The sequence below is a fragment of the Gorilla gorilla genome, chromosome 14 (assembly GCF_029281585.2).
Source record: "Gorilla gorilla gorilla isolate KB3781 chromosome 14, NHGRI_mGorGor1-v2.1_pri, whole genome shotgun sequence".
NCBI lineage: Eukaryota > Metazoa > Chordata > Mammalia > Primates > Hominidae > Gorilla > Gorilla gorilla.
This window is the reverse complement of record NC_073238.2, coordinates 50,134,573-50,160,758: the sequence shown is the minus strand read 5'-3', so window position 1 is coordinate 50,160,758 and position 26,186 is coordinate 50,134,573. Positions and strand designations below refer to the sequence as shown.

Genomic DNA, 26,186 nt, shown 5'->3' with positions numbered 1-26,186 from the left:
AGAGCTGTGTCCCTGTCTCCCTCTCCTCTGTTCCTGGGGCCCCTCCTTCCCATTATTCTCAGTAGATGGTTTCTTTGAATTGGACCCATTGTCTCAGTTCAAGAAGAGAAAACAGACATGGAGAAAATCAGAGCTCCACCTCACCTATGAGGTGAGCACCCAAGAAGCTAAAATTAGGGAAAAAGTACGTCTTCTTCCCTCTGTTAGGTAGTTGTCTCTTTTCTCTTGGTCTCAACTGATTCCCTATGCACCCCCCAACCCCTGCATTTTTTTTCCTTCTCAATAATGTGGCAAGCAAGGAACAAAAGCTGAGAAAGAGATTTTAGGGAATGAACAGCCTACACCATGATTAGGGAGTAAAGGAGAGTCTAAGGCAGGAAGCCAGATCTCCCTGGCAGCGTGCCTGAATCACCACCCCCAAACCCAAGGACACACACATATATGCAAACACATTCTCTCCCCAAATCTTGACAAGTGCAGCACCAGAAATAAATGAGCCTCCTTAAGTGCTAAAAGAAGACAGGGAAACAGTAAGGTGGATTTCACGTCCAAAAAGTTGCACATCTTTTAATTAGATAGTCTCGCTTGGAGATTTCTCTGACTTCAGAACCAATTTGAGACACTTACTAACATTCAGCTTTCACTTGGTGTCTGAGACTTTTAGGAACGCGACTGCAAAGAGAAGGGTTAACCTACATATGCGTGGAAAGTCATTTAAAAGGGCAATTAATTTGTAAATTAAGTCAAGTATTTCCAAATTCTAGATTTTTTAAAGTAACTTTGATGTTTAATCATAAGCATCTTGGGGACAGGGAGCAATAAGAATCTAGCATGTACTAAGTGTACACTATGTGTGCTGATAGGTTGATATCTAGGGCCCTGGACTCGTGGCTCCAGTTAGTGAGGAAGAGTTTGTTCACCTGTCTGAAATGATGAAGGAAAAGGTGGATCTGCACACTTCCTGAGGAGTATTATTCAACAATGCACTGTGACCGGTATATGCTGTTGGATCCCTGAAAGGCTTAGGTGACAGCTGAGTCGAAATAAAGGAGGGTCATGTACCGTCGGGAGGGATAGAAGTCAGCTCTGCAGTGAGATTTCTTCCACAGCTCTTTGGTGGCCAGTGATGTTAATTGGTCATCATGGTATCAGTGAATGATCCATCTTGAAGTTGAGCACTTCTCATTCAAGGGTAACAAGCACAACAAAGGATGACATTTCCTATTTTTTAAAATAAGAAAATGTACCTATACAGATAAAAGCAAAGGAGACCAGAACTGGGTAAAGGCAGCGGTTCTAATGAGTTCTTTACTAATTCAGAGTTTAGTGGATTCAGATTGAAATAATTAATTGTTCAGCCCTGCTTGGCTGTTTAACAACAACCGTGTTAGTTTAATTGTTCCCATTCAAGATAAAGAATTGTGTAATAAGGGCCTCTGAAAAAATAATGCCATTTTAAGTTGAATTTTAATAAGTTCTATTAAATAAGTAACAAAGCCTTGTTATTGGCACTTAGAAACTTCTGGCATTACAGAGTAAAAACCAAGTGTACTCAGTACATGTGTCAAGCTTATTTATGAAAGAAAATTATTTATCCCAGCAGTGATTCAACAAGAAGGTGTGTAATGCCTTCTGGATGTCAAGAACCATTTTAAGAAGTTGCTAATGCTCTTCTGTATGGCCAAGAGGAAGAGTCTGAACAGAGCTCTGACCCTAAGAATACATGCTGTTCCCAATGTTCAGACAAGTTGTGTTCCAAAAACATTTGATTGTAAATGACTTGTCTGGCACTTGAGTTTCATTTTTCTAGAGATGGCGATGCAAATAGAAGCACTGAGCCCAGTGGTTTTATTAGGTTGGTGCAAAAGTAATTGCAGTTTTTGCTTTACTTTTAATGGCAAAAACCACAATTACCATTGCAATAATCTTGCCTAAAGGAGGCAGATCCTAGTGTCCCGGTGGTAGAGAGAGAAGCCTAGGCATCCTCAGCCCTGCAGATGCTAGGAGGGTTCTGGACATGCCCTGAGGTGCCAGGACCAGCCACTCATGGGAAAAGTGCAAAGTTTTTTGAGTAAGACCTAAATGAAATCCAGCTTTAACTCTGCCATCTTCCAGCTGTTTGTCTTTGGACAAGTTACCCGACTAAACATGTTTCTTCATCTAAAACAGAAAACATTGCACCAACTTACATGGCAGAACTGGTGTTACCTAAGGTGCTTCCGTTCAAAGTGTCCAAACTCTCTGTCCTTGCAAACATGCTCCCTTTTGGCCTTAATCTTCTACAGCCAATCAATTACCAAGTTCTATAGTTTTTACCTCTTACATTTCTCTGGAACGTTTCCATTTACCTCCACCCCATGACACTACCCTAGATCAGCCACGTCAGCATCTCTACCGTAGGACCCTTAAATGTGCCCCACTCTCTCCTACCTTGACATTCTCCTTGCACCCAGTATTGTTTCCCTCTAATCCATTCTTGACAGGGCAAGAGCTGGAGAGCATTTTCAAATGCAAGCCTGATCCTGTGGCGCCTGCTTAAAATCTTTGCTTTTGTTTTTGTTTTTCTTCTCATTGCCCTTTGGATAAAAACCAAACTCCTTAACATGAATTTTAAAGCCCTACTCACTATGCGGCCCCTGCCTCCATCTCATTCCTGACATTCCTCCGCCTCCAACCCCACATACTTGCTTTACTTAGTTATTTAAGTCTCTTCAGTGTACCACACTGGCCTCCTTTCTTGTATCCAGCCCTGAAACAGGAGATCCCTGGGCTGAGGACACTTTTCCTTCATTGTGCCCCCCCTTGCTTCACCAGGCTAACTTCTGTATCCACTGCCCTCTATGAAGGGCATAGGCCAACTCTCACTGTTGGTTATTAGGATTCCAATTGCAACACCCAATACTTCTGTTAATGGCTGTTGTGATACCTTGGTTCTTGTCTTCTTAGTTTAAAAGAACTTAAACAAAAGACACACAGCAAAGGAGATGCAGCAGAGAGTCATTCACTGCAAAAGGAAAAGAGTATTTTGAAAGTTAGATGCAGAATAGACAGTATACCCTGAGAGAGAGAGTTCAGGGTGGGCTGCTTGCAAGGGTGAGGCAGTATTGATTATTGCTGGAGAAACCCCCTTTTCTTACATGATAATTCATAAGGAGTTGGGAAGAGGTGTTGCTAGTAAGCATGTTCTGGGTGGTCCTCTGGGTGCACATGCACTATAGCTGTATGTGCATGTTCATATATCACATGTCTCATTAGCATCTTAAATCTCCACCCAGGTGAGTGTTTTTTACTATAAATGAGCAAAGGGTCAGTTTGATGACAATTAAAATCAAAATGCACATGCCCTAGAGAAGGGACAGCCCCTCCTGAAGATAGCTTTGCTTAAATGAGCTCATTTATGATGTGAATGCCAAGGCTTATTGTGTTGGCTGTGAGGTCACCACCAATGCTGCATCCCGAGAACATGGTCACTTCCTTGACTATCTATCTTGCCTCACTTCCCCTCTCAGAATACTTTATTGTAATTACTAGCTTAGTTCTCTGGTTTACCTGTAGGTTAAAGGGCTGGCACAGTAAGGCAAGGTAGTAGTAAGACTGCAGGTTTTGAACTGCCTAGGTTAGATTTTAGGCTCTGCTCCATATTTGCTTGTCAAATGACTCATCATCTGTAAGCCTCAATTTCCTCACCTGTAAAATGGGTGGAAATGATACTGCCAATCTTATAGAGTTATTGTGTGAGTTAAATGATGTAATATATATACATACTGATGCATACAGATGCATATATGTTCATATATAAAAGGTCTAAGTGCATTGACTGGTGCATAAAAATGCCTTCAATAAAAATAAATGCCTTTCAAAAAATGCCTTAAAAATACACATAGAATGGATACTTACTAAATACGTACAGGCTTTTATTGTTTTGTTTTGCTTTTTAAAGCGAGGTATTCCTGAGACTGTTTTCTTGTGAGCCCTTTGTCTCTTTTTCTTCATTTTCCATTAGCTGGATAAGATCAGAGTCTCAAAATGAAAAGTGTTAACACTGTGTTTGCTTCCCTATTTGCTCATTTTTTCCCTCCAATCTATGTATCCTTTAGGTATGACATAAAGATGTGCAGTAGAATGCGGGTGGGTAAAGAAAATATTATATTCACAAAATGTGTTCTCCAGCCAACCAGTAAGGCATCCCTTTCTTACTAGTTATAGGCTCTGCTTCTGCCCTTGTCTTTAATCCTTGTCTATTTCTGAGCCCCTTCCTTAGAGGCTACTGGCTGAGGAAGTCTAATGTGATGAGGTCCGAGCGTGAAGTTCACTCAGCAAAGACAGGATGGTGGCGTGCAAGCAAATTAAAGCATTCTCAGCTTTCCAGTTCACTCTCTCTGCAAAAAAAAAAAAAAAAAATTCATAGCTTTTTAGGTTTCTATTTTTAGGAGTTGCCAAATACATTTCAAAAGCAAAACTACAAATTAATGCAGCATGGGGTATGTGACATTTTTTAAGGTCTTTGGAGGAGATGACAAAACAAGGAGCTTCCCACTTTCCAGGGTTGTAAGTTTTTGGGAAAACGTCAAGTGCGAAAAATCAATAAACATCCTACCTTGCCACTGAATTGTGTGAGGGTTTCCTGATTACCTGGTAGTCACCAGGCTTTAGAAGAGTTATTGTCATTTCGATTTTCAGATGAGTCACTGGATCTCTTGCCCCCAGGGCCACTTCATTATGATTCAGTGCAAAGTACTGACAGCACTGGGGCTTCCGGAAGGGAGTGGTGTCGGGATGGGGGTTGCTGTTGGCAAGAGGCTTAATTGACACCTTTGATGTAGCCTAAGACAGAACCTGCACCTCCCACTGCTGCTTGGGAGACGTCAGCTTTACGCAGAAAAGGCATCTGCTGATGAATCCTGCATCTCATTCAGCCTGCTCTGGGAGCAGCCTTAGCCATCCTTAAACTCATCCAACCGATCCCCGTTTCCGCGGGTGCTTGGCTTAGTGCTGAGACGGGATTCCGCCGTTGGTATTCAGGTCCAACACTAAGACTGTGTCCATGTTAGAACTCATAGAAGGTAAGTGAAATGCATTGCTGCTCTCCCTTGTGGAAAGCATTTATTTTGCACCCTCAAGAATCTATGTGTCTCCTGGTTAATTCTACTTCACTGACTGTGGGGCTGTAATGCCATTTTTACAGGTAAAATAGAGGCGACCTGATACATCTTTACAAAACCATGTCTTTAAGTGTTTCATCTGTTGTTAGAGATGATGTTACTTAGAGAAAAGAATTGCTTACTTGAGTTCTGTGGCTTTAGTTCAGTTTAGTGAAAATGTGCATAAAACTCTTGAGAACTGGGTAGAATTCCAGTGATTTGAACTTGTTAACAGTTTTTCTTTTCAAAGGCAGCAAAGAGAAACTGTGAGGAGTTTCTCAGCGTCTGTGGCCAATGACTGTCCTGTTCAAGGCAGGTCCATCACAATCAGGCTAGGGGGATGGACAAGACACAGGTGGATGCAGGACATTTTTCTAGAAGTGAGTTATTAATTATACAAATACAGTGATCTATTTATCAGGTCACTGGAATGTCACTGGTGATCTGTGCTTATATTTATTCCTGCTGGGTAGTACTAAGTAGCTAAACTGAAGAGTTAAGGATTAATCTCATTGAAAATGTCTCAGGACCATACATTCCTAAAGTCCCTGCTGGCACAGTTAAAGACATCATTAATACATTCATCAGGAAAGTTGTGAAAGGTACATCTTAAAAAATAATTCTGCAACCTGCTGCTCTATGAAACACAGGATTTACAAAACTGTGACTCTCTGAAGGTTACTTCCCCAAAGCTCTTCCTCAGTGTACATATGGAAGGGTGTCTAGAGTTCTAGTAGATGGCTCTCTATATAATTGTTTATTTCTTGCAGAAGATGATTTGTCATGAAAATTATTTAACGTGCCATTTTTCTCTGTGTGTGATTCTTTGTATTTCTAGTTAATGGAACCCCTGGTAGTCAGCTCTCTACTCCGCGCTCAGGCAAGTCGCCAAGCCCATCACCCACCAGCCCAGGAAGCCTGCGGAAGCAGAGGGTAAGGAAATAAGCAAGCTGCTTGTTTCAGACCTGTCTCAGCCTTGGTGCAGACAGGTACAGGTGCCAGCAAATCGTGCTGCTCGTCTCTAGGGGATATCTAAGCTAGAACAGGAGGTGACCAATGAGGGGTTGCTTATTGCTGTGGTTTAGCTAGAACTCAGGGCTTTTAGCTTCTCTGTAACCTTGTCCAAATCTTAACTCTGAGAAGAATGCACCTTTGCTACTTCACTTTTACATACTCTCCTCTTTCTGTTCTGAATGCACAGGCTTTATTAGCACTAGTTTGTAAGCCTTAGTTGTGATGAGTTTGATTAGATATCACCATTAAGGGAAAGAAGAAGTGCTGTGAATGGAGGGGAGGGCCCTGGTGGAAAATTGCTTATGGTATGGATGGGGCCCCAGAGCAGCAGAGGGTCCATGAGGTAGGGGATGGGAACCTATGACACGTGCTTTCGTGGATGAAACCCACATTGAGCACCTTTTTGTCACTACTTGCATTTATGGAGAATTTGGCTGAGCTTGGAGACCACAGTGAAAAAGTTACTGGAAACTGTTAGCTTCTCCACCCTAAGGAAGAGGGTGAGGGTTAGTGCTTCTTTCAGGATGGAGAGACTACTGTTCTTATCCTGTCACAACCTGTACTGTTTGTCTTTTCCAGTAATACCAAGGCAAAAATAAAAGTAGTGGGAAGGGGGCAAAGGGGGAGGTACAATGTCAAAAACGGAAGGCCCTTTATGGTCCTGATTTCAGACGCAAGGTTGGGGGAATGTACGCTCCTAGGAGGTTTCATGATGGTGCTCACTGAACACTTTAATAAGTGAGAACTCCTTGCAGTCTACTGCACTCAAACGCTGGATTCTTGAGTTTGGTTTCTTTTATTATGTGTTTTAAAACAAAACTTCTGAGTTCCACAAAATTACGTGTCATCCAGGATGGAAGGCTCTCTCTTCAAAATTTCTGCACAGGTTGTGTCTTTAGGCTGCCAGACGTCTAAGAGTGCGGGGCAGGGAGATTCAGTTGGTTCCCATCTCCTTTGGAGCCTGTTGCACCAAATATCAAGTTTGGTTATCTTTCTTCACTGATTCACCTGGCATCAGGTGGAACTTGTTTTGAGCGTTTGATGAAGCCTGGGATTTGACGCCAGCTTGTCCGCTAAATGGCCGTGGTATCTTAGATAAGCCTATTATCTTTTCTGGGTCTCCGTTGGAAACACAAAACAAAACAAGGAGCCTCTTTCCAGATAGAAAGCCCAATAATTCCATTCTACATCCATTTGAGTGTTTTTACTATGGTTTCTTCTTGGCCACAGTCTAATTTGGAATTTTAAGGTGTTGGAATCATTTGTGAACAACTCAAAGAATTGGCCAAATTTATTTACTCTTCTAAAGGCCTGTCCTTGAGTGAAGGAAGAGCTGGTCGGTCATTCTTTTCTTGTGAACATCACCCAGTGAGGCGTCAATCTATAGGGACCGCCATTGGATACAGAGCAGGAAGGGCCCTCTTTCTGAGAACATTCTGTCTCTTAAGAGTGTATGCTTTGGAGAGTACACCTAGCATAGAAATCTGTCTTTATTCTTTGAGCTAATTAAACTCAGATTAAAGATTTATTGGTGTCGTTTATGCTTAGTTGTCGAGATTAAGAGTGATTGGGAATTCCCGCTGCAAATGGGAGCTCCTCTCCTTGCTTGTTTATTGAGGAGACCTCCAGCTTAGGGATGTAAAGCTGTGCTCAGATGTCCCTTTCTTGGCAGAATGGGGCTAGAATTCACTTCTTCTGCTTTGTGTATTTCCACTTCAGTATGATTTTGTCCAACTGAGGCAGAAAATTTCCATTCAGCTCTGTGGCTATTGGCTTATATAATTAACATTTCCAGCACTTGGGGAATGATTATAAGATATGGCTTTCTTATAGATTCTTCATTTTACCATTTAAACGATCAGTGCAAACACCATACTTGAGAGAAAAAAACAATCCCATTTGTTTTAGGAGCACAAAGGGTTTGTACCATCTGAAAACATTTATTGAGCACATGTTGTGAGGCAGGGCACTGGGTATATTCTAAGATGGTTCCATTTCCAAGCTTTTGAATTTAAGCCATAAATGAACCTCCCCATCCATGTGCTGTGTCAGTGCATGAAGGCATTCCCAGATGCTTTAGCCAGAGGAGCTTTCATCTTGGCATATAGGCAACTGCATCAAATAATCCCTCCCAGTTAAAATGGGCCTAGAAGATCCCTAAAAACTGATCCTGTTTCAAATTTGGTTAATGGTCTTCTCAAATGATTGGCTATACTCCTATGCAGGAAATACTGAAATAAGTGAAAGATGGCATGTGCTAAAAGAAGACACTTCAAAGAATAAATTAACTCTTTTTACTGCAGATTGGAAAACAGTAGCTACTTCTATTTTTTCCTTCTGTGTTGCCTAGCAACATGGCCAAGAAAATGAGTTGATTGCCCCCACCCCAACACACACACACACACACACACACACACACACACACATACACACACATGCACACACGCGCGCCTTGCCCCCATTTTAAAATACAGGAACATGAGCTGTTTTCTCAAAAGGAAGGTTGAGACATTTGACTGGTTTCTTTACAAATAAGAAAATCTAGTTTTTACTTATATTAATTACAAAATTTGATCAGCTTTTTTTCTTCTGTTAAAATCACATTTTATGTTACCTCTTTTGACATTTTGGAATACTCTTATACAATGAAGAACCTGCATGCCAGACATTTCTCTTCATAAGCATATTCGTGGCAATGTACCAAGTAACCTATTTTTCCGAAGCAGAGTTATTTAAGTTGCTGTCTACAGGCATTTGACTGGTCACAGAAGCAGAGCCTGGAGACTCTTTTCCCACTCATGAACTTTTTTTGGTCCCATTTCTTAATCCATCAGTAAGAAATGTGTTGTGTTATGTAGGCTGAATGAAGCTCCCCATTATACTCCCACATCACTGACTTTTGTGGATTATCTGATCAGTCAGATGATGTGAGGAGTGGGTGGTACAAAACCAGAGAAAAGCCAACTCTAGACGCTCCCTGCAGATCTGAGCTGGTTGCCTGGCTACCAACCGAGATCTAGTAGCAGGAAGGGGAGGTAGGAAAGGAGAGACGAGGTGATGAGTGAGTGGTCGGTTGGAGAACAGGGAAAGAACATTGGGAAGGGATTTGGGGTGAGGTGGGTTAATTTGACACGCTTTCTGTCATCCAAACATAATATTTTGAGAAAGCAATGCTTTCTTGGGTTTTATGCCACATGCAACTACAACATTTGAGTTGCTGCTCTGGGACCAGAATTTGCTGAACGCCATTTGGGCCTCCTGATAAATTATTTTATTGTGAGGTAAGCACGTTCCTTTTCTACCAAGAATGGGAAGGAAATGGTCAAGGAAGCATTGCCTAGTCACATAGTAGTGGAGTTGACCTTTACAGACCTCAAGGGCTATGCAACTCAACCGGCATCAAGGAAGGCAAAAGATTATGAGTAGACCAAGAGGCATTTTCTTGCCAATAAGGCGAAACCAGCACCATTTTGTTTATTTAGATGGTTTCTCTATTATTATCTTTCCTCCTAATCCAAGTTGGTGACTTGAAAAGGTCTAATAATAGTAGAAACTGGGGATGCCCATTCAGTGTTGCTCTCACGAGAGCCACAGGGCACCCAAGAAAGCCGAGTAAACAAATCTATACTGCCCTTCATCTTGCAGGACCTGTACCGCCCCCTCTCTTCGGATGACTTGGATTCAGTAGGAGACTCAGTGTAAAAGAAACAATGGAGCAATGTATATGGTTTGTGATTGGGTGAAGGTTTCACATTTCCGAAGCAAAAGTCTAACAGCAAAATACACAAAAGAGTTTTGCATACCTTGAAATGATAAAAGACCAAATCATCCAAAAGTAAATATGTATGCATTTTGTTTTCGTGATGTTCAACCTTGAAATTGAGAGATTTTTAAAAATATCTCCCACATGGATTTGACTGGGGAGAGTCTGAACACAAAATGCTGAGATTTTTGTACAGGGCCTGGCTCTAGATGAATTTCATACACGGACCCAATATTGAGTACAAGAACACACTAACCGTGTGGCAATATAGAGCCAGAATTTCTGTAGATGGAGTTTTCTTCTTAATTATAAGTAGACATAGAGATATAATTTTTCTGTACTTTCTGTAAAGCATATTAAAATGGCACTAGCAGGCATATTTTTTCTAAAGGTTATATTGTTTTTAAAATTTGAATTGCTTGGTTTTTAGAGGTACTTTTATTACAAAATAATAAAAACGCTTGGGTAGATTTTTTTTCTCCCTAGATAGTAGAAAAAGCTACTTACTGTTTTGTGGGTTAGTACATCCGAGAGAAAAAGAAAAATTATGACAACGACACATCTCATAAAGACTCTAAAGTTAGGCTTTAGGAACTTGCCTTGTTTTTGTTGTCAAGGAAATTTTATTTTTTAAAGTTATTTTATTAGAAACAGTATAAATTTAGCTTAAGCTATATGCCAATATGAAGAACTTGGCCAATGGCATTGCTATAGATTGTATAATTTTTTCTTACAATCATATACATAATTTTTTAAATGTGTAAAAACTAAAGCTGGGATTTTTTTTTTTTTTTCATACAGACCTAAAAAAAATTGTGTCTGGACTTTTTCCAAGAAATCCATTTGAAAAGCAAAATTCACTTAAATGGTGCTGTATAAATCAGGCCCAGAAGTATCCAAATCTCCACTCTGAAAAATTCTCAATCTTGCTGGTGTTTTGGAAATTTTCATATGCAAAACTCCTTTTGTGTTAAACCAATTAAGTCTATGATTATAACCCATTGTTAAACATTAACCTACTAATTCTGCTCTTCTAGACCTCTATTTTAAAAATTATAGTCGGCTTTGCTTAAACATAAAATAATGATTTTAAAGTCTGAATGTTAAAAATTAATTTAATGTGTATGGTCTATTGTATTTAAGCCATATCCTAGTGCTCATTTACTTTTACTAGTTCAAACACTAACAGTTTAAGACTTGTGAAGCATGGTTTTGATATTCTCCAGGCTTGACATATCTCAGTAGGTGATACATTAAAAATGTTTGATGCCATTTGGAGGCTTTCACATGATTTTTTTTTCAAATTTTACTTGAAAACAATTTTTAAATGTTTTATTCAAGATGGAGAGAAATTCAGTTGTCACACGCTGTTTTAAATGTTGTTGATTTATCTCCCTGATAAATTGTTCAACTAGCAAATTTTACCATCTGGTTTATAGTTACATATGTTACCATCTCACTTTACAAGTGAATAAAATATTCCAACCAAAAGAAGAGGAAGAAGAAAAAACGTCCAGGCAATCTAACAGCATTTGAAAACTTAGCCCTATAATAATTAGTGCCTCATTATGCTGTCTGTTGGAGAGAAAGACACTTCTCTGGCAGGTTATTCAAGAGCTGCAAACTGAACCATTCCATCTTGAAAGAACAGTTCATAATAATACCTGTTCCAGACTTCAGGTTTTAAAACTGTTTCCAATAGAAATGACCAGAGACTCCTGCTGAGATCAAAAGGCTGCTTTATTGTAGCTGAAACAGTAAACATCTGTAAGGTTGCCTATGCTGGTGTCTGTTTTAGTTATGTCTTTGTAAAATGCATTACTTAATACAGTTGGGTCCATAAAAGATTAGTATGTATTTGACTAAACTGCCAAAAATACAAAGAAAGCAGTGGAACAGTTACTTTAAATCTGGTGGGGTCAGATGGTCCAGAACAAAAATAAATTCCAATAATTTTAACTTCCCTGCCCTGTCAATCTTATGGACAACTACTGCTAGAAAGGTCCAATAAATGCTATTTGTTCTAAGTGGTAGATATTGCCAATTGATATAGAGCCCATGGCTTTGTTTAGACAGGGCAAAAAGAAACTGGACTTGTACTAATTGCCGATAGATATCATGGCCAACTTTCCATTCAAGCAGTTCCAAGGGAAGTGCTTTCCACAGCATTTAATCTCTTGAACATATGACTTCTATTAAAGGACTGTTCAGGGGCTATATATATCATTTACTTCTTGAAAGTAAAGTCCCTCAGAGATTGAAACAGCACACCATTTATAGTCTTTGAGATCTCTTTTTATGCAAAACATAATTCTATTAAACTAAAGCAGAAATAAAAATTTCTTAGCAACAAACCAGAAGTTTTCAGTTCATTGGTGGAACAGAATTGGTGATTTATAGGCACTTATGATTGAGTTACTTATAGAATTCTTCATAAAAAAAATTCAGCAATGAATTTTTAAATTGTTCTACTGAGCAGGGAATGCTTCAGCAAAAGCCATGCAGTTTTGTCCTAATGATAATCCTTAAATGCGCTCTGAAGACATCGTGCTGTAGTTCAAAGTTCGATACTTTTTCACTTGCACTCACTTTTTTCTTAGATGTAGACATTGTAGAAAAAGATATTAGGAATATTTCCCTGCTTTCAGCATTTTAGAAGTGCAAAAGTTAAAAATATATAAAGTATGAAGTTCAGTGTGAACTCAAAAGACTATAGTTCTGAAAGCCACATGGTGTGTTTTCGTCTTGTTTAATCAACTAGGCAGGGGGAAAAATCTAGGCAGTTTCTATACTGCCATAGAATTTTAAGAAGTGTCAGGTTCTCATCTGTATACATCCCTGTGCACATATATTGGCTCATCTAAATATTAAGAACCCAAAAAACATTTTCTAAAACCATTTGAACCAGCGCTAATGTACTATATATATATACCCTACATAACCAGCCAGGGAATTTCCAACACATGCCCTGAAGATCTATACGTGATTGGGCTCTTTTTCTTTCTTTCTTTCTTTCTTTTTTTTGCTTAAAAACAATGAAGTGTACAAGTCAGATTTCTTAATGAAAGTGAATGAAGATATAGAATAATATTCCTGAAAATTCCACATATTTTAATTCTTGGACTGCTAAATTTTTCATATGTGGCCATATATCTATACAGGTGTTTGGGTGTTTATGTAAATTTGCCAGGCTTGGTGTGTATGTGGGTATGCTTCTGTAAGTATCTGTGTATGTGTATAAACCATCAATAGTAAAGTATAGTATTTGTGATACAGCCTTGTAAGTTACTGGCTCTTGTGGAATTATACATAAAATCTTCATGTAATAAAGTGTTACTCTGTGACATATTAGTTGGGGCATGTTTAAATTAAAAAGCAGTTTGCTCAACTGGTATGGCAAATGGTTCAAAATATTCAGACATACTAATTTATAAAAAAATTGAAATTCAGCTAAATCCAATATTGTGTTAACTATTAAATATAAGTAACATTAATGTTTATATTGATATATCTTTGTTTTCAATTATTAACAAGATCGAATACTATGATTTTTTTTCTATTGTGTGTGTATGGATGGCTTGTAGTGGTTGTCAATCACTATACGCTAAAAAAATGAAACATTGATACAGTTGCAGATTGTCAAGTATAATGTTGGAACATAAATAGAAGAAAATCCAGAGTATATTTGATATGAAGTAAGTTTAATAACAAAGCCAGATAACCTGTAAGGTGATTCTGTATGTTCTTTCAAAACTCTAAACTGTTGACCAATTTTGAATATACTTGCTGTATGTGTGTATATATTTACATAAATATATACACACTTGAAAATGTTAATCAAATGAATTTACTATATATGCATACATTTGCTCATTTATGCATATTTGCATTAACCTTGCTAGCATCTCTATTTGTGCATGTTAGTGACAACTGTCTTTGATTGAAATATTGCACAGAGGCGTAGTGTGAAAAATAGAGATATACTGAATTCAATATACCAATTGCCTGATATAGTGTGTTGTACTGTCAGTTGAAAAATATTTGTAATTTTGTGCCTGTTATGCATGTGGAAAAAAGAGGAAATCAGAGGCCCTCACTATAATTTTTAAGGGTGCATGACATATGATGTCTTTAAAATGTGGTTCATTTTAGTAGATTATGGATAAATTCCAAGATAGTATAAATGATGCATGTAATACATGAGTGTTCGTATTATATATGGCCACAAAATGTTTTTGAAGCCAGGGTAGTAGATATCTAAAAGTTATAGGCAAAGAAGTATGAAAGTTAACTTTCTGTGATGTGTTTTTGAGGAGTTGATACTCATCAGTAAGCAAGGAATTGAGTTTATTTTTTCTAAGAACTCTTTACTTTGAAATATATTATGAATGTTGTAAATTTGGATAACATTTTTATAAAGAGGTTACATACTTTCTGCTCACAGTTTCAGTTGATTGGATATGTATTCTCTTTAAAAAAAACATTTTGTGTTAAAACATTTGACACAGCAATATATTTTTTAAATCTATCAACTAAGTCCATCAGCAGAGCTTTATAGAGCTAAGGGTTGACAAAATGTTTCATTGAACTACCCAATTTTGAAAGTTCAGTTACTTTGTGCTGTGGTTTCATTGTAAAATGTTGTACCTTGTGTTTCACACTGGACCATGTTATTCCTCTTGAAGTTAACTTTGTGACACTTACCACCTTAGAATAACTATATAATAAACAGGAAAAACTGCCTATGTTGTTCAGTGAGTTTCTTTCAGAAAATTTGATAAGTAGACACTGAAATTGAAATGACCATGTGTGGGATAAGGGTGACCTTCACAATCACGTGTATGGCATTCTTCTGTTGTAATTAGCATCAACGAGTGATATTTGAGAGACTGCAGAATGGTACCACATAACGTCTAAAGTATAAAATGCTGACAGTAATAACAAAATAAGATTATTTGATGAAGAATTCTGTTTCAGGTAGTTGCATTAAAATCAGGACTCTACCTTCCTTTCAGGGTTGCCTTAAAGGAGGAATTTGTCAGACATATTGATAACTCATTGAGGAGAAGAAATTAACATGCAGTTTTAAAACCACTAATGGTGTCCTAGGCTTGAAGGCATTTTTCCCAAGGTGATCTAATTTGCAGGGGAAAAAATATGCATGTGTATATGAGCATGTCTGTGTGTGTATTTATACAAGCTATTTCTTTTAAAATCACTGGATAAATATATAGTTTTAAAAATAAAGTTAATTAAAATAATGATAATAAAATACTTGACTCTAACTCAGAACGAAAATCATAATATATTCCATTTCCAAAAGGATAGAAAAGGATGTTAAAGAGGATAGGAAATTCTGCTGACCAAGCTAGAGAAAATATATACATATTTTTCTGAGACAGAGTCTTGCTCTGTTGCTGAGGCTGGAGTGCAGTGGTGTGATCTTGGCTCACTGCAACCTCCGCCTTCTGGGTTTAAGTGGTTCTTGTGCCCCAGCCTCCTGAGTAGCTAGAATTACAGGTGTGTACCACCTCATGCGGCTAATTTTTGTATTTTTAGTAGAGACAGGGTTTCGCCATGTTGGCCAGGCTGTTCTCGAACTCCTGACCTCAGCCTCCCAAAGTGCTGGGATTACAGGTGTGAGCCACTGTACCCAGACGAAAAAATATTTTATATTGCAATTACCATTTAAGTTCCAAATTCCGGTTTTAAATCTAACATTTTTACTAGTTTTACTTTAATCTTCGAATTACATTCACTTTAATTGGTTCTCTTTGTTATTTCCATGATAAATGTCCACAGCAATGATCACAGCAAAATATAATCCGTGTCCATAGCAATAATCATTGGAAGGAATGTTTCCAAATTTATAAAAATTTCAAATTGTAGTTACAGTTTCTTATCTTAATACAACCAGAGTTTAACATAAAATGTAGCAGGTGCCTAGAAGACTAGCGAGCTCCCTTCATTACAGGTTGGAAATCCCATTTGAGGAGTAAATCATGGAGGGAATTATTCTATCCAGAGGAAATACAGTGGATGACTTCCTGAGCTGCTTCCAAACTACGATTTCATGAAGGGTGTAATTCAATGAGAGGAGGCTTGTGACTACCCAATGACACAAGTCTCCTTGGGACAAATGGTTCAGATTATCAGTTTATAGATCTTGGCTTGCATGAATATAGTGATTGGACAATTGAGGCCAGAAAAACTACCCAATACAACAAACGGTACAGATCTAGTTGTAACTAAGTGCATTTGTCTTTGAAATCTTGGCTCTCGTGGTTTCACTAACATAGCCATAACACCACTGTTTCCATTCGCGTTTTCTCCTCCTTTCAGTAAACCAACTTCATGAGTAACTGTTTTCTAGTCTTTTGAAAAAATTATCCAAATCTTTATGATAACATTTTACATTTTTCAGTATTCATTCTTACTTATGCTCATGCTTATCTGTGCCATAAACTTTATTTAGGCTGAACGTACTACTATGAAGATTGCAGACAAAGGAATTTGGAAAAAGCAGTTCCTTTGTGCCTTGTTTCAAATAGTGGAGCCTTATTAGTAATTGCAGAGTGATGCCTTCAACTTATTGTTCTGTACCCAGTTGGGAAATAAATAAATGTATGGCTTTTCTGTATCATATAGAATTCTGTGGGTTTCAAGCTCTCTACACCAAGATTATTATTTAATTTTGTTAGAGATTATCTTTAGAGCTTCTGTGGATCTAAAGTCAAGATCACCAAGACAACTGTTTGAGTTTGTTAAAAATGTATTGCTTGTGTTTCCTTTATAAGATTGATTCAGAAATCATATGACAGTGATAACTTGATTTCTAAATATTTTTAACCATTTTTCAAATCAGTATCAACTCAGTAAGGTAATAATTGTATGCCAAGATAAAATGTGGAGTGGAAATGGTGCAATTATCCAGCCAAAGCTAAAGTTGTGTGGTGAGATTTTTCTACCTTGATTAGATCAATTCTCTTAATTGGATATTTTCAAAACCTTTATGCAGCATGGACCCCAGCTGAGTGACAACATTAATACAAATGGCAAGAGTAACTCACACCATTTAAAGTGAACTCTTTTCCACTACACAGTCATCAGATACATCTTGATAAAATGTGGTTAGGGTTGTTATGTCAGCTTTCTCACTTACTTCAAAAAGTGTGATATGTTCTCCATCTGTTATATGATCCCAAGTTCAATAGCTACACTTAGGGTGTGTTCTTACTTAGGGCAGTGCTTTTATGAAGGTGTGCCATAAAAGCATCCAGGTGCCAGCAACCTGCCCAAATGGTTCCCATTAAATCTGCTTGGGGGTGATGACATTTCAAATGTCACAACATCTCTCAGAGCGGCTAATTGCCCTAAATTCTAAAATAACTGTACGTTTTGTACTGTACACCCAGATGCCTTGGAATTAGCGAATTGAAGCAAACATAAAATCTTGTTGGCATGTGGACTATAAAATGGTTTATCTGCTCAGAAAAACCAAAAAGGTAAATTGATTTCATTTACAAGCAATGAAAAAATATAGGTGGGCTTTTCAGCGTCCGTTGGTTGTAAACAAAGGCTGGTTAATCTCATTAAGTTAATTCTAAAGAGCAAGCACTTACACATTTTGCCTTTACTATGTTCGAAATCCTTTCGTTGGACTTATGGATAATAATAGAAATGTTCCAGCAGGGTCTAAGTTAGTCTATTTAGGTGGTTTAGTGAAGAATTGGTGGATTACCCAAAGAGCCATCCTGATTACTGAAATGGCTTCAACTGGGAGACAGAGCAAAAACATTAGGAGACCAGATCAGAATCTAAAAGATAACAGACTGGAAGGATATTAATGTAATAAAGATGACATTTAACGTGAGGAAATGTGAAGTCCTGGACTTGGCCCAGGACAACCTTTCAAACACACACCAGGGAGACATGACATAGCTGTGGGCTCATTGTAAAGGTGAAATGCTATGGCCTCATCCACGTAAGCCAATAAGATCTTGAAGTGAATTAATATTCTATTCATGAGAAAGAAAACCCTATCCTTCTCTGCTTTGTGCTAGTCAGAGCACACCCAGAATATTGCATTCACTTTCAAGCACCAGGTTTTTTTTTGTTTTTGGAGAGACAGAGTTTCACTATGTTGCCCAGGGTGGTCTTGAATTTATGAGCTCAAGCAAGCCTCCTGCCTCAGCCTCCCAAAGTGCTTGAAAGACACAGATGGAGACCAGTAGCTATTTTCAAACACCTAAAAGCACTGTCATGTGAAAAGTGGATTAGACCTGTACTGGGCAACTCTAGAAATCAGAGATAGGACCAATAAATGGAAAACATAGAGGGACATAATTTCAACATAACTTACAGAAGAACTTCCTTTTTTTTTTTTTTTTTTTTTGAGATGGAGTCTCACTCAGTCGCCCAGGCTGGAGTGCAGTGGCGTGATCTCGGCTCACTGCAAGCTCCGCCTCCTGGATTCACGCCATTCTCCTGCCTCAGCCTCTCGAGGAGCTGGGACTACAGACACCCACCACCACGCCTGGCTAATTTTTTTTTGTATTTTTAGCAGGAGAACTTCCTTTATTTTGCCTCCTGTTAATGATGAAGGGCTGCCTCAGGAAGTAGTATGTTCAGTACTAGAAGTATTTGGACAGAGGCCATCTGACCACCCACTGGGATTTCTGTAGGGGGTATTTGGTCTCTGAATGGAAGTGGGGCAGAATAGGTAATATTTAAGGTCCATCCCAGTCCCCCAAACTCTTTGAATCAGCAAATGGTCACCATCTTGGAAAAGTATTTAGTATTAACTATCTTACTTCTTTGGGAAAAAAGAGATAATACTATTAGAAGTTTAATACATTTATTTTACTCTCTTTGAGCATAATAAATAAAATGAAAGCTTTCCATTTTCAGAGAACTCTGTATGTCCGTAAGTACATTTTTCTCTTGACTGCCCATCATCTGTTACTCTCAAGCAGCAGAAAATTTGAAATGACTTGGGATACATTTTCAGAAACACAAAAACACAGTTGTAACATTGAAAATAAGCAGTTATAAACATAAGCAAACTTGTGTTAACCCTACTTTTTTTTCTTCTACCAGAGCCTAAAATCCTTGAGAGATTTTTGTTCAGAAAGCAGAGAAAACCCAGCTGGCATTGTGAGAAGCACTCAGGGATCAGCCATTTGGTGGCACTGTTAAATCCAATTCATTAGTTGATAAGGCGGTTGAGTGAATAATAGCCCACAAGTTTATAGAATGTTACAGTTTAAAAGATGTTTTCATATACTACGGGTCAGAGCTCTGTATCGAGTACCTGATGTTCTTACTAAAAGAACAAGCTTTTGGGACTGAGTGTCTAAATTGTGAACATCTTTGCTAGGAAACATGCTACTGCTCTATTAATTTGGTGAAAGAATATGTCTTTGTATTCTAAATTTAAAACACCACGTGACAAGGCAGCACCTGCCAGCCTAAACCACACCATGTGTCTCCATTATGAAATACCATTTGTGCTGCTGCTGGAAGAAATTCAAGGTCCAGAAAGCCCAGAAGAGAAGGTCTACATTGTAGACATTTACTTAGTGCTTTTCTGTTTGGAACACCATTATGTCTGCAGCAAAAACAATGACCCAGAGGATGAAGGATCTCACTGTTCTGGAAAACACACACCTTCCCCTCAAATGTGGTTATGTTTATTTTCTTCGGTTATGACATAATAAATCTGCCTTGTGTCAGCCTCATACTGCAATATTATAAACACAAGGTTTTCACAAAAAGATGTCCATCCATAAAAGTCAGCAGAGGGTGGCTTAGAAGCTCCTACATTTATAGTCCCTTCCACAGAGTGGGTTATGGGTACATAGTGTCACACTAAGAAAAACTCTGTGTCAAGGTGACAATCTCAATCCGTTTTTGTAGCCCGACATATGACAAATGTGTGCTGTTGGTTACAAAAGATAGAAAAACAGCTCAAGTCACCAGGCTTACTGAGGGGGGATTTTTATAGTATTGGAAAATAATGGGCACATTACACAAACTGTGTAGTATTCAGGGGTATACAAGGGTCATCTCTCAACTTTTAGCCTGTTCTGTAGAAAAGCAGGTGTACTATTGCTATTACTTTAACTTTCATCCCAATGGTGTCAACTGTGAGCTTTGATGAACCTGACCAATGGGACATGCTCATCTTAGTCACACCCAGGAAAACGTTCTGTGATGTTTGACTTAGATGGCTCTGCAGTGACTTAGGCAGCATTTCCCCAACTCTATTAATCTTTTTAATGAAAACTAAAATCTTTGAATCTCCTATGCAGGATACTGTAGACCATAATGAAATTACATCAAACCTCTTTCCTCCTACTTTGTACATACTTTAAGGCTGAATGGGTTGGGGAGGAGGTTGAAGGGAAACAGGTAAGCAGAGGAAAAATAGGTCAGCTTTGCTTCTCGCCACCTCTTCATTATTAATTCAACTACAGATGCTCTTTCCCTTCTCTCTGCTCCACAGACAGCCGGCACCATGAGCCAATGCCGCCCGCCCCCTCACCGCCTCCTGCTCCCATCAGGCCAACCAAGTGGATAAACCCAGGGAAACAGAAGGAAGATCTTTTAGGACAAGCTGTGTTCACTATTTAGAAATAGCATTGAAATGTGCAAATTGTTTTCTCAGGAAATAGATGCAGAGATGGAAACATTCATTGTTAAAGTACTGCCTCGTAGCCAATCATAATATTAAATATTTGGTACTGTTTTTTCCTCTGAGCTCTCTCATACAGTTGTTACCCTGTTTGCTTTCATGGATCTTGGGTCAAAATCAAACAAAATTACAAGGCCTAGGCTTTTATTGTTGTCTTTACTTCAGACTTATTATGTAACATTTAACAAACCAATAACCTACTCAGTGCTTATGTTTTGATCTCAAGATGGAAATGACAACCCCACTCTTTATTTAACCTTTCTCCTAAAGTTGTGGTAAGGTGGAGCATTTAATTTTTTTAAGGATATTTTATAAAACAAACTGAAGAGAAATGTTTTCTGTCAGAAAAATAGAAAAAATAGTGGATGGGATCAGAATGGTGCCACATTTGAGGGCCATTTGCCGATAGACTGTGGAAGAGTGAGGTGAGATGCCTGAACTCTGCCAAACCCAAACAGCGAGCTAAAGGACCCTGATTTTGAGCAAAAGGAATAAGAAGTCACGGAACATTCAAGTTCACAATAACCAGCTTGATCCTGTTATCACAGTCTATTCTCGGTTAATAGGGAGAGAGGGAGATGTGGCCCCAGTTGAATATGCTGAAGGCGTCTTTTTCCAAGTGTTAAGATCAAATCCTCCCTAGCATGGGCAAAGTTTTCTCCTGAGATTCTGGGCTGGGCATGGTCCCTGGAAACTCAGGCATTCTGACCCGGTTTTTGAATTACCGGTTTCTGTTCCCCTACAGAGCTCTCAGCATGGCGGCTCCTCTACGTCACTTGCGTCCACCAAAGTCTGCAGCTCGATGGATGAGAACGACGGCCCTGGAGAAGGTGATGAGCTTGGGACTTGGTATCTGAGGAGGCAGAGGATGGGTTGGCTAAATTTACTCCAAGAAACTGTGGCTTCTCAAGCGGAATGACATGGACAAGGCTGAGCAGCTCCTGAGGGTCAATCACAAGGGGATAGGGTTGAATATGGTGCCCACCAGGGATTGGTATCTGCTCCGTGAGAATGGGAAGGGGAAGTTGGCCGATTTCGGAGACATTTCCCATCCTCTGAGGGCATATGTATCCTAAGAAGGCCAGCTATTGCCTGCTTTGGAAATAAGAGGGGATCGCTGGGATCGTGGCTGCTTTTGTTTTCCCAAACTCTGTTCACTTTTAGCGTTACTTTAAGTGAACAAAGGCCAAATTTAAAGACAATTTATTCTTTTGACTGTTGTAGTCTCACAGATGTACTCTAAATTAAGTGAATTCAATACATGAAATATGGTTTTACAAAAATTGGTGGAAATTGCAAAAATATCCTTGAGCTAATTCACTGCAGAATGTCTGTGATGTGGTCAAATGATCAGGATTCCAGGAATGACTTTTTCACTAACTCACTGGATTGTTTTGAACAAGCATTTTCAACTCTCTGCGTCTTACTTCCTCTCCTATGAAATGGAGATTGTGAATCACACCTATTTCCTTCCTGAAGGCTGTTACCAGGTTCAAATCAACTGTGGGGAAGTATTTGGAAAAGATAAAAGTGATACCATCAAACCACTGTTAAGGAATCCGCTTATCTTACTTGTTTTAAATAATATGATTTAATTTTTTTTCCGAAAAAAGTACCCTTTGGGAAGTGCTTTTATTATATTAAGTGAAATATGTGATTTACAGTATAATTATTTTCTGACTACAATGCAACATCAGAATTTTTTGTATTTCCAGAAATATGAAATTCAGCCACCTAGAAGTCTCTTTTGTTCCAAAGTGTTTTGTATTCTTTGAATGAAATGAAATGGTTCTTGATTTAAGCCTTTGGCTAAGCCTTTTTTTTCTTTTCTTTTTTTTTTTTTTTTTGAGATGGAGTCTCGCTCTGTCTCTCAGGCTAGAATGCAATGACACTATCTCAGCTCACTGCAACCTCCACCTCCCAGGTTCAAGCAATTCTCCTGCCTCAGCCTCCTGAGTAGCTGGGATTACAGGCATCTGCCACCATGCCCAGCTAGTTTTTGTATTTTTAGTAGAAATGGGATTTTTCCATCTTGGGCAGGCTGGTCTCAAACTCCTGGTCTCAAGTGATCCACCTGCCTCGGCCTCCCAAAATGCTAGGATCACAGGCATGAGCCACCACACCCAGCCTGGCTTAGCCTTCTTAACCAAAAGTGAGAAAAGGTACCTTTTATGACTAGTCAAGGAAAAAAATCCCAAGCCACATGCTTTGAATGGGTGTCTCAGTGAATGCTCCCACCAGAAGGTAGAATGGAAGTACCTTCTTCCATTTCCCACCTGCAGGGTCACACTTGTACCCAACAGCCAAGGAGGGTTCCTTTCTTAGCCACATAGTAAAGAGCCTTAAGATTGTGTCATCTGGGAGCTGTTTTGTAAATTTGGGTGCTTTGCAGTAGACAAAACTCCCCTGGCTGAGTCCTTCAAACAGAGGCAAAATTGTGGCTTCTTTAGAGGGGTGAGATGGAGTTAGGGGGATTGGCTGCAGCCCTCACTTTATTCTAGAGACCACCTAGATGGCTTCTAGCAGCGTAAGAGGGAAATGTCACCTATAAAGGGGTGAAGAGGCTGTACCAATGCCAAGGACAAAAGTAGCAGCAGCAAATGTCCTACATTTGTTCAACACTTTCCAGAAATTTCATCCCCTCTAGAATTCAGATTGATGCCAACTGAGCATCATCATAAATCGAGAAGAAAGGCCCTCATGCAGATATCTGATGATTATGAGTCTGAGTCTCCAACAATACAGAGCAAGCGTGAATACAAAAACTACTAAGAAAGCCCATTCACCACCTAAAGTTTTATTTTGAGGAGAGATGTTTAGTCTCAGTTTATGACGAAAGGTCGGAAGAGGAGTGCATTTAGAAAACACACCAGGGTTCCATCACATTTTGCATTCAGGTTGCCTGAGGGAGAGCTGGGATTTATCACTTTAAAACATGTACATTTTAGAGCCCAGCTATAAAAGACTTTTTACACCCTTAAGATGTTAAAGGTTATTCAGTATATTTACGTGACCTAACTGTGGCTTATTTAGTTTTATGGCCTTAGATATTTAAAGCATTATTAGGCATTTGTAAAATATTTCAAAATGCATTTTCAGGGGGAAAATGTGTTGTGTTAGTGGCACTAACATAATTGAAACTACAAAACTGTTCCATTCACAGACATAATAGATATTGTAGTTTTAACTCAACATCTGCTATGCAGATTGCTGGTGAGAACATTTGTCTAAAGTCTACTCATTGATACCGAGGATGGGTGGCCATCAGTGCTTAGTTCATGAGGAATTTTACGGAGATTTCCATTTCAGGATGTAGTAAAACTAAGTGTCCAAACAGCAGGCAATTTTCATGCTTGTACAGTGTCAAGCAGCCCAGAGTCCCTTGCGAACTGCGGTTGCCTCCTGCGCCATACATGGGAATGCTATTTTTCTGTACACAGTGGGTATTCAGTAAACACTATTGATCAAATTGGCATGAAGTAAAAGGAGCAAAGCTTCCTCCTGAGAATCCCTACGGCATCAGAAAACTCAAGTTTCTCTTATATAGGTGGGAGTGGACCCCTTACGTTTCTTTTTATTTTATCATTTGTCTTAGTAAAAACTGTTGAGTATATACAATGTCAGCAAGGGTGGGGAGGCAGTTGCCTCACTGTACAGAGAATGACATATTGATTCTGAATCCGTTCCAGTCAATTAGATGATACTTTTAAATGTTTCCTTGTGCAACATCTGTGTTCCCTTTTCAACCAATAAAAAAGTATTAATGATTCTTTCAGAAGTGTCAGAGGAAGGCTTCCAGATTCCAGCTACAATAACAGAACGATATAAAGTCGGAAGAACAATAGGAGATGGAAATTTTGCTGTTGTCAAGGAATGTGTAGAAAGGTGAGAAGGATATCATTTGCATCAAACCTTAAAGGTTACATTTGGCGTTATGTTTTCCAAGATTGTGTCTCTATTTCCAGTCTGTGGCACATATGGAATAAGTTAATGTCTCAACCCCAAATGCAAAAGAATTTTTTGCAAAAAAAGACCCATCTAACAACAGATTTGAAAAATGTAGTGATACCTGGGGACAATCTATAAATTAAAGACTTTGATTTTTTTAAATGTACTCAGAGAGACGTTGCCAGCTCTTTCAGGTAAGCCTTTTTATTGTTGTTAAAAACCATTTTGAATAGTTTTTCTCACACACTTTTTATGACATTTTGTAGAGGTCAGAAAGTTCTTGTGAGAGTTTATGTCTGTAATGCATACTAGCATAGGATGAAATACATACACAATCATCTTGAAAAGCTTTAAAATGCATATGTATTGACCCCAACAGAAGTGGTATTTAATACATTAAGACGTATTAAAATGAATGAACCCGGTACTCTGTGGGCCAAAGGGAAGGGTTTATCCTGAGGTTCTAGATACCTAATGGAGGACGTTAGCTGGTGGCTACTAGACGGAAAAGTGACAACTGATAAAGTTACAACCCAGCTACGGGGGCCTCAAGCCCTCCAGTCGGTATCAGATTTGGGTTTCTTTTCCTGAGCAGCTGCTTGCTTTAGGGGAGCTGGTCAGCCAGCAGCTTCTCCTCAGGGCTGGCGGGCAGAATACTGCAAAGTTGGGGGAACTTGCCTCATTCCTTGAGGGATTGTGTCCTCTGGCTTTCTGGGGGCTGGCCTGGGGTGTACACAATTCCCTGTCACCTTTCTTTGCCTGCAGTGGGGCTGGACACCCTGCCCATTCTTAATCCTCCGAGAATCACGCTCCTAAGCTCCACTCAGAGAGGACGACTGAGGAGAGAAGACAGATGAGAAGGCTTTGGCCTGGAAGATCTAGACCTTGCCTCCTCTACAGGCTTTGATTTAGAAGCACAGGTTCCTGCCATATCAGAGCTGGCAGTCTCTACAGGGCCCCACATCTCATGAGGGTTCTTCATTTGGCCAGTAGTCACTTATGTGCTCCTGGCACCCCTTGCGGCTCTTTGGAAGATGCTTCCCTAGCTCAGGTGGCAGAGTCCTCCTTATCGACTTTTGTGCAGAGGATCTCAAACCTTGTTCTACTCCAACATGTCAGCAAGGCTAGGATATTCCCAACAGGGACAGAGACCCAGCTGAGCAGCCACTGTGCATCCAGGAGGGGCACGAGTCATAGGGAGCTTGAAAAATCTGTGAGTTGATGCTGCCAGGCCACCGTTCTCCTCTCTCCCTCTCATTCCCCCACCTCTCCACGAAGCTTGGCCATTTGGCACATTTGTGCCAAACATGGGAAATGTCCATTGCATTCCTGGGCCTCACACCTCCCAAAGCAGGAGCAACCTCATTTTGCTGAGCATAAACTATCTACAAAGTCCTTAATTTATGACATTTCATTTAATTAACACAATACTTTCATAATATCAGTATTGTTGTCTCCACGTTATAGATAGAAAACATGGACACGTTAAGCGCCCAAGGTCAGTCAGGTAAGAAGTACTTAGCAAGACATAGGTCCGAGCCCAGCTCCAAAAACCACACTTTTAACCACTCTACTCCACTAATAAGGAGCCTCCCATAAGACTCTGGCTTAGCTGAGCCAAAAT

The 26,186-nt window shown here is 39.2% G+C and overlaps 1 protein-coding gene across 7 annotated transcripts in view; it reads left to right on the top strand.

The window, feature by feature from the left end:
- Nucleotides 1–26,186, top strand: part of DCLK1 (doublecortin like kinase 1) — a 354,676-nt gene that overhangs the window by 263,016 nt on the left and 65,474 nt on the right. For 3 of the 7 annotated variants that reach the window (XM_019039829.4, XM_055360707.2, XM_055360708.2), the window contains exons 6-8: nt 5,980–6,074; nt 21,360–21,444; nt 24,391–24,499. In XM_019039829.4, coding sequence (XP_018895374.1) covers nt 5,980–6,074; nt 21,360–21,444; nt 24,391–24,499 — 289 coding nt within the window. Of the gene's footprint in view, nt 1–3,771; nt 5,064–5,979; nt 6,075–9,800; nt 14,662–21,359; nt 21,445–24,390; nt 24,500–26,186 lie in introns of those variants that run through there. The other 4 variants (XM_004054370.4, XM_004054369.4, XM_004054371.4 and 1 more) reach the window with 4 other exon arrangements.